General features: G+C 66.5%; 1 protein-coding gene across 1 annotated transcript; it reads right to left on the bottom strand.

Annotated features, from left to right (window-relative positions):
• Positions 1-615: 615 nt before the first annotated feature.
• On the bottom strand, positions 616-8,570 carry LRPAP1 (LDL receptor related protein associated protein 1). The gene is made up of 8 exons (XM_090267133.1): positions 8,354-8,570; positions 5,550-5,694; positions 4,237-4,358; positions 3,530-3,650; positions 2,875-3,036; positions 2,378-2,460; positions 1,952-2,128; positions 616-896 (listed from the first exon to the last, which is right to left on the bottom strand). Exons 1-8 carry the CDS (start codon positions 8,543-8,545, stop codon positions 834-836), a joined length of 1,065 nt encoding a protein of 354 aa, XP_090123259.1. The 5' UTR covers positions 8,546-8,570; the 3' UTR covers positions 616-833.
• Between the last annotated feature and the right edge of the window lie 277 nt (positions 8,571-8,847).

Raw genomic sequence — 8,847 nt, 5'->3', positions numbered from 1 at the left:
TCCCCCCGAGTGACCTGCATGCTCACGGCGACCCTGTCCAACACCGAATGAGCTTTCCTCCAGAAACTCGTGATTCTAAGATTTGCGTGAGAAAGCCAAGGGCCTCAACGCGTCCGTGGGGCCGAAAGGGGCCCTCTCGCTGCTCCCAAGATCCCAAGGCCGCTGCAATCCACTGGCAGGACAGTCAGGAGACCCACCGTGTGCTCACATTCGTGACACGCACCAAACCCACTGGGTGGCAAAGGGGAGGGAGTCCCCATAGCACAGGGGTCCAACCAGCCCCGAGGACAGAGACCCAGGGCTGTGTCCCCTGACTCCCGACGGGCTCAGTCTCTTCCAGGATCAAACCTGGGAACTGTGAGCAGCCACAGGCTCCTGCTGGGGAGCCAGACACCCGCCCACGCTCAGTGACAGCGCGCACCTGTCAGACACGGGCCAAGAGGGCAGGGAGAGGCTCACCGAGCCGGCCTGACTACAGAGCTGGTCAGGGGTGCAGAGCTGGAAGAGGGGCCCTTCAGGCGGGCAGTGCCTGAGAGCCACCGACTGCGCCTGGGGCTGAAGCTGCCGTGGGCTTTGAGCTGAGCCGCAGAGACACAGTGAGACAGGAGCCAATGACACGTCGGACTGCTGATGAATTAAAGTCAGACACTGTGGCTACCGTTCCGGGCGTGTGCAGCTGGCGTCCCCAGTGGCAGGTGTACAAGGCTTGGGCGCGAACAGTGCTGCTGCAGGCAGGGGGCGCAGGGGGCAGCGAGGGCTAGCGCGCAGGCACCCGACACTCTCCCGAGGTTCCATCCACACAGCCGCTGCCCCAAGGGCTCCGGGCCCGGCTGTCACAGCTCATTGTGGCGCGCCCTGGAGATGCGGCTGGACAGGTCCTGCAGATGCTTCTTCACCTGGAGAGGCAGGCGGGCCCGGGTCAGAGACCAGCCAACAGGCACCACTGCTCAGCTGTCACCGCCCAGCTCGCCACCCCCAGAACCGCAGTAACTGAATCTCCGAGGCAGCTGGGTGCTAGCTAGGATGCCCCCGGGGTGTGAGGGGCTGGGGCCGGCGGCGGGGCGCCAACAGGGACAGAGCCTCCGCCACGCACACAGCAGGGCCCGCCGGCGGCCCCAGAAGCGGCCCAGCGCTCTTAGCAGTTCCTAATCCTCACAGAACGCAGGCAGCAGGGGGCACCTGCCCTGGGTCCCAGGCCCCTCGAGCGCAAGTCTGCCCCACGCGCACGTTTTCCTGTCGGGGGAGCCCCACTCCTGCCCAGACCACCCCTGCCTGCCTATTGCAGTGAGTCCCCTGTCAACTCCTACGTTTTGACACCCAATTTAAAATCTGCTGCGCAGGTGCTGTGGTACTTGGCTTCCCCCCACCCACTCTGCCAGAAGCAGGTGCAGGCCCACACGGCCACTGACCCTCGCAGAAGAGACCCATGAAGTTTCGGAGGCTCCAGAGGCCACCCCACCACCACCACACACACACTGCGCGCTGCAGAGGCCAGCTGCCTGTGCCCAGTGGGGACGTCTAGGGCTGTCCCCGCCCTTGGTGCGACCCCGCCACCCTGCGCCGTCCTCTTCACTGAATCCAAACCAGCTCTCTGAACAAAGGCCCTTCACCTTCTAAGGCCTGGACGGTGCCACCCCGAACGACCTGGCTGCCAGGATGCATGATGCAGTAGCTGGCCTGGGCCACCTGCTGCAGCTGTGAGCTGACCCCCATTTCCTGGCTCCCCCTCTTTGAGCCTCAGGCTACCCTGCAGAGGGGAGGTGGTCGCCCACACCTCCTGGAGCTTGGCAGGGGCCTCAGATACGTAGCCGTGGCCCCACGTGGCCGCTGCACTGGCTGCCCTGAAGGGGACGGGAGGTGAGGCAGGGCCTGCCCAGGCCTGTGGGCACTCAAGGCAGGTGCACACGCGGGGCAAGGGGCAGGGACCCGGCCTGCAGCAGCGCGTGCCCACCTTGTAGCCCAGCTCCTTGGTCTTCCCCTCCAGCGCGGCGTAGCGCTCCCTGTTCCGGCTCACGTGCTCGTGGTCCCCAAACTGCTCCACGTGCTTCAGCTTCTGGTGAGAAATCTCCAGCTGCTTCTGGTAGTGGTTGTGCTTCTCAATTTTCACTTCAAAGTGCTTCAGCTCCTCCTAGAATGTTTTAAGTACCTGAACCCCGCAACATGCTCTTTGCGTCCAAAGCCCCCTCCCCGCCATGTTCCCAGAGTCCTCTGCGGGCTGCCAACCAGACACGCAGGAGGGACGCACAGAGCAGGAAGGACAGGGCCCCCGGCACGTGCTAACCTGCTCTGATCAGAGAACAGGAAGCGGCGACACCTTCCCCACGTGATTAGGAAGCTCAGCAGGATGGGGGCTACTGACCGAGGCCAAGATCCTTACCCGAAAGGCCTCCAGCTCCTTCTCCGTGAAGTTGGCGGACCGGGCCAAGTCCCACAGGTCCATCACCCGGGGCTCCTCGAACTCTGGCAGAGAGGAACGGCCCCCTCAGACGTGCGTGGGGGCCTCCTCCCTGGCCACCACAACTGTGTAAGCATGTGCGGGATATGTGGATGCGTGTGAGCACAAGGGTCAGTGTGCGTGTGCACGTGCGAGCTCAGGGCGCAGCTCACGGGGCCCACTGGGCCGTGGCCGGCCTCCTGAACACCCCACCCCAGGCCGCCTGCAGCCGGGCCCCGGTGAGCGGTGGCCTTGGAGCTGGAGGAGGAGGAGGTGTTGGCACAGATGAGCCACACGTGGGAGCTGTCACTACAGTGGAACCTGCTGTCCTGACACGGGGGCCAAAGGCACAGGACGGACATGAGGGGAGCAGGGACACTGAAAATGAAGCCGTGAACACCTTCCACGTGGGCTGGGGGGTGGGGGCACACCGCGCTCACCGGCCTCGGCGCCGTAGCCCTGGTGGCTGACTTTCCGCAGGCGGTCGTAGCCCTGCCTGATGGCCTGCAGCCTGTCCTTCAGCTCCGCGTGCCTGCTGTGCAGCGCGGCTTCCTCCTGCGCGCGGCTCATGTCCGACGGGCTGAGGACGTTCTCCTGCATCTCTGTGGGGGCAGGGGCGGTGCCTGGTGAGGGCCTGGGGCCCAGGGACCCTGCCACCGAGCCGGCCCCGTGTCCCCGGACGGCTGCAGCGTCTCCCCTTCTGCAGGGTCTGGGGTCCCTTCCTTTGACAGGCGCACAGTGAGAACCCTGGTCCCCACACAGCCCTTCTCAGGGCGTCTGCTCCCCCGGAGCCTGAGGCCACCCCCTGCACCCGCCCCGGCCCCCAGGGTGCCCGCTTTCTGAGGGTGGGAACCCATAATTTAGGGGGGTCCTGAGACCAAACAACGGTGCCATCAGAGGTCAGTCACCCCGGTCAGAGCGAGGCATCTGTGCGAGAGGTGGCCAGCGGAGAGCCTTCCACCTGCCCAGCGCGTCCCCGCGGGGTCCCCAAACAGGACTCCCCTCAGGACCGGCGGACAAATGCGACCCCAGCACAGCGTCCCTGCCCGCAGCCCCATCTGGAGGTGGGCTGCCCGGGGAGGGGGGGGGGCGCACCTTCCGTCCGGCTCAGGGCCCCCAGCAGGATGTCGTACTCCCGGACCCTCTCTCTGTGGTGCTGCAGCTCCCGCCACAGCTTGTCCAGCTCGTCCCTGGAGAACTTCCCAGAGGTCTGCGCCTGCGGGGAGCGCGACGGAGTGAGCCTCGTGGAGGGCAGTGCGCACCTGTCCACGCCCCGGGCCCCCCACCCCGCCCGCCACACAGGCCGTGGGGGGATGCGGACAACCGGACAATGCAGGTCCGGGCTCAGCCTGGAGGCCACGGGGCCCGTCTCCCTCCCAGGGACCGAGGACGAGGAGCTGGTGTGTGAGTTCCAACTCCCGACCTCACGCAACGGGGCCCAGGCAGAGCGTGCCGGTCAGGAGCCGGGGCAGCGGGCAGGGAAGTGAACGCGCCACCACTGCCCAGCCCGGCGACCACCTGAGCTGTGCACCCCGCGGGGAGGGCGCCTCAGAACCACGGGCCCTGCAGGCACCAACCCCCTGAACACACGCAGAGGGGAGATGCGGCCGGCTCGTGTCCCCCGCAGCCTGTGTCCGCTGCTGCCGGCCGGGCCAGCACCAGGCAGAGCCCCGGAGCAGAGGACCCCAGACAGCACAGCGGCTCTGCAGGGCCCCGTGGGGGGCTGCCGCCACATGCTCTGCAAGACGGTGGCACCGAGGAGCCCCAACTCCCCGCCCCAGGGCGCGCACACAGCCGGGTACCTTGTGCCACAGCTTCTCCAGCCGGGGGTCCTCCAGGCTGTCCTGCTGGCCGTCATTGAGGGAGTTGCTGCTGAGCGCGCGGGCGTCCTTCCTCCCGTCCAGACCGTACTTGGCCAGGATGACTAGGAGGGGGTGCCGGCCAGTCAGGGCAGTCTGCCTCCACTCCCTGCAGGCTCCCTCCGCCCACCCTGTTTCTGGTCACCACCCAGGACCCCACAGAACGAAAACGAGCCACGGGGCCCCACTCTCACCAACGTGTCCAATAGCTTAGAGGCCCCCCAACAACAGTGGCTGCTCGTGCCCCCTTTGCTCCCGCAAGCATGTCTGGCTGGGACAGGAGCCGTTACTAGTGAGGTCGTTTACTGATCAAGTTCAGATTTTCAAAACCCAAATGTGCAGCCACTGCTGGTGAGGGCGGGTGGAGGGGGTGGCTGGGGGCTTCTTGTGTCCCACCCACACTGCCGTCTGCAGGGAGAGGTTTTCTGAAGGAGGAACTCTGGGGTCAGCTACTCCCCACAAAGGTTCGCAGGGGCCCGGAGGGAAGACAGCCCCTAGCCTGCTACGTCCTGGTCAAGCGGGGGCCGCGCCTGGTGCCGTTCCTCAGCCGCGCAGGGCACAGCTCTGTGGGCAGGCGGTCCCGCCCCAGCCTCACTCCATCCCGCAGGCCCACCGGGATGGTGGCCCCCTCCGGCCTCCCCTCCCACCGTCTCCCTCCGCATTGGGAGTGGCTGTGCTGCGTCTTCCTGGCGACAGAATCCGGTTCCCTCTCCTCCGGGGCCCCCCTTGGGCCTCTCCCAGCCCCCCATCCTGCCTGTCCTGGGAACTGGCATAGGACTTCCTTCCCCTGCACTCCGCTCCTGCCCCCTGCGGCCCAGGCCTCCCCACCAGCCCCGCCGAGGGGCTCGCCTGTCCTCGGCTCAGAGGCTCCGCCCTCCCTCCCCTGGTCCACCCGGCATGCGCCCAGGACTCCCCCCCCACCCCCCGTGGAAGCGCAGACCCCCGGGGGCTGGAGGACGAGCGTGACGCGTGTGCATCCGCGCCCTCGTCTGTGAGCGCGGGGCTTCCCAGACGTCACACACTCGTCCAGTCCTCCCCCGGAACTGCAGAAGGCCCCTGACCAGTGCGGGTCACACCACGCAGGCCCAGACACCTGTCAACCCCTCAGACCTGGTCGCTGAGGCCTGTGTCTCACCAACTGGAACTTGCACCTGAAAACAGCCTGTGCGATGGTCCACGCTCACCCCACCCACAGACTGAGCCCGACCCAGAGGCCGGGGGACCGTCCCCTCGCAAGGAACAGGGAAGGACGGTACCGCTGAGGTTGCGTATCAGTTTTGCCTCTTTCTCCCCGTCGTGATCTAAGCCTTCGGCCTTCAGCTTCTTCCAGGCGAACTCGTCCCTCTCTTGTATCTTCAGGTCGGCATGGAGCTCCGCCAGCTCCACAGGAGGCAGCTGCAGCTGCGGGACGTGGGCAGGGGACACGTGACGACCGGCTGCACACGGACCAGTGCCACAGGCACGAGAAGCCACAGGCCACCCGAGACAGGGTGACCAGGAGACCCCCAGAGCTGAGCAGAGGACAGAGTCCCAGTCCCAGCCTTTCCAAGTCCCTCCTGTGATCCCACAGGACTTCCAGGGGACCCTGGCCCTGCCCCCTGAGACCCCCGGCCTCTCAGGTCCCCAGGGAGCCCCTGCTCTCAGTGGCCTGAGCCTGTGGGCACAGGAGGGGAAGGTACCAGGATGCCCGCCTTCCCACCCTGGACCCTGGCACCTAGGTCGACAGGGTGGGTGGCTGGCAGGGCCTGAGCGTGGGTCTTGGAGAAGAAACCGGGGTTTGTACATGAACAACTATTGGCAGAAGGACTGAATTTAGGGGAAACTAGAAACCCAGCTCCCCTGGCTCTCCAGCGCCCCGGCCACTGGCCAGACGCCCTGTCCTTGTGAGCAGGGCACCGGCTGGCCGAGGGCTGAGCGGGGCCTCTAGCTCCCACGACCCTGCCCCCTTCAGCCCTGAGCCCCGCCAGGCTGCGGGCCAGTGCCCACTCTCCCAGCAGAAGTGACCCGTGGCGGTCGCTGCCAGTCCCACCAGGCTGGCGGCTTCAAAAACCCATCAGTTCACAGGCCTGACACCCGACCGGAGGAACTCGCTAATGACCCCCAGTGACAGCCCCGGGGCTGGGTGTGTGGGGCACCCCCAGTGCCTGGCTGTCCTGTGGGAAGGGCCTGCTCCCAGGCCAGCCCATCTGCAGAAGGAGGAAGGGACGACCACCCCACCCCCACACCAGGCCTCTAAAGAAAGAGCTCTGGGTCGGGTAGGAAGCCCTGGGGCAGCCGCACACGGGACCTTGTCGCCAAGGTGCGCAGGGCTGGGCACCTCGCCCGCGGCCTCCCTGCACCAGAGGTCGCTGGGAGCCGGACTGGAGCTTGCGGTTCTGGGCAAAGTGAAGAGAAATAACACAAGACCCCTAGAGGTCCTTCAGAAAGAGGCCTCAGATCGCCCATCTTCACCTCCCACTGGCCCTCAGCCTGGCGCTTGGACTCTGTCTGCCTCGCAGACGGACCCTGGCCCTCCACAGCGGGAACGACCCACGGCCCCTCGCTGTTGCCAGCAGGCCGGGCGCCCCCCTGTACACAGGGCCGGCCCCGGGCAGCGCTGGTAAAGAGAGCGTGCGTGCCCAGTGACCCCAGGAAGAACCGCAGGGACGGGCCCCTGCCCCGTAGGTGAGTCATGGCATTAAAGCTAAAACGACATTCAAGTCTGGTGGTTCTGAGCCCAGAGAAAAACGGTCTGATTCCTGAGTTTTTAACGGAAGCGTGAGACCTGACACCCCTACTCCCTGTCCCTCTGTTCTGCCTCCCACCGCTAACGTCCTTGCTGACTGCAGCGTTGCAGCCGCCAATACAAATGGCATTAACTAGAAACATGAAATCATCTTACATGTTTAAAAAAGCCCTGCTTTGGGAGTCTCAAGTCTAATGGCTGACTTCTAAAGCCACACTGAAGTGTCCTCGCGCCGAACAGCAGGTCGGAATGCCACCCACAGGTGCGCGCCGGCTCCCACTGCTCCAGGCCAGATGCCGGGCAAGTCCCGTTTGTAAGGCGGGTTTGCCAAGAATGCGCCTGGCGGTCAGGCCCGGGCTGGTGGCGGGTGGGGAGGGCGACGGCCTCACTGCTTCACGGCTCCAGCACACCGAGAGCTCTGGAGGTCCCGCCGCAGCCTGATGGCAGACTGGTCCCCTCCCCTGAGGACCCGCCATTCTCGAGCAAGCCCTGGAGTGGAGGGTGGCCAGCACAGCCCCTGCAGGACCTGGGTGGTCGGGGAGGGGCCATCAGCCCCCACTCCCTGAGTTCTCTCAAAGACTCTCTAATCTACAGTGGACTGTTAACGCTGCCTACGAAAAGAAACAGTTACGAGAAGCCAAAGGCAAAGCAGAGTGTGTCCAGCAAGAAACAGCGGCGTAAATGTTTGCCGCGCGGAGGGCGGGGCGGGGCGGCCCCATTGCAAACCCGCCCCGGTGTGGACTTCAAACAGGCAACGAGGGCTCCGGCCTCTGCGGAGCACCCCCGGCTCAGGAAGGCGCTCCCCGGGGCGACCACGCCCGCCGCCGCGGGCATTCCTGGCGAGGCCCGCCCGCGGCCCGCCCTGCAGAGTCCCTCCCGGCGCCCCAGGGAAGGGAACCGGCCCCACGCGGCGCGCAGAGCCTCGGGGCGGTCACCCCCGCCTCCCTCCGCCTCTCCGGGGCCGCACCTGGGAGCACAGGCGCTCCCCAGTCGGAACCACCGCGTGGGGACAACGGCCCTCGACAAGAACTTGCAGCTCCACGAACCTTGCTCCCGGCCGCTCGGCAGCCCCAGCAGCACGTGACTCTAATCCCGGAGGGCGAGGCCCCTCACCGGGCTTCCCCCCCAAACCCCGGGGGGGCGCCGGGGTCTCGGGTCTCGCAACACCCCGAACATGCCCCAGCCCCACAAGCGCTCGCATGCACCAAAGGAGAACTGGACAATGTCCACGGGTGTCCACGGGCAGTCAGGACGGAAATGCTGGGACGGGGGGCAGCAACACACACACAGTTCCCGGAGGACCCCCGCCCCACCCGGCCCGGCCCGGCCGCTCACCCGCTGGGCTTTCTCCCACAGCTGGTTCAACTTCTCCATGCGGAACTCGCCCCCGAGTTCGCGCTTCGGGGGCCGCTCGGGCTCGTTCTGCTCCTGCGAGTACTTGCCGCCGTGGCCCGCCACCTGCCAGGGCCCGAGCATTAGCAGCAGCAGGAGCCCGGACAGCCAGCGACCAGCTCTCCGCGACGCCATCTTCCTTGTCTGGCCGCGGAGACCCTGCGCTCAGCTCTGGAGGTCCCGGCAGACCCCGCCCCGCCGCGCTGCCTCCTGGGAGTTGTAGTTCCCTCACACGAGCCTGGCTCAGGCGAGGCCGTGGGCGGACTACAAGGTCCGGGAAGTCATGCGGAGGCACGTGGGCGTTTCCTAGGCAACCACGCCGCAGCCTCGTGACGCCAGGTCCCGGGCGGCGGATTGCGCTAGGGCTGCGCTACAAATATCAGGCTTGCGGCGCTCTGGGTCCCGGCTACCGAGACCGCGCAAACCGGGAGATCGCA

This window comes from Furipterus horrens, unplaced genomic scaffold (genome assembly GCF_987537825.1).
Source record: "Furipterus horrens unplaced genomic scaffold, mFurHor1.1.pri manual_scaffold_2, whole genome shotgun sequence".
Classification (NCBI taxonomy): Eukaryota; Metazoa; Chordata; class Mammalia; order Chiroptera; family Furipteridae; genus Furipterus; species Furipterus horrens.
This window is presented reverse-complemented; position numbering and strand designations above follow the sequence as displayed.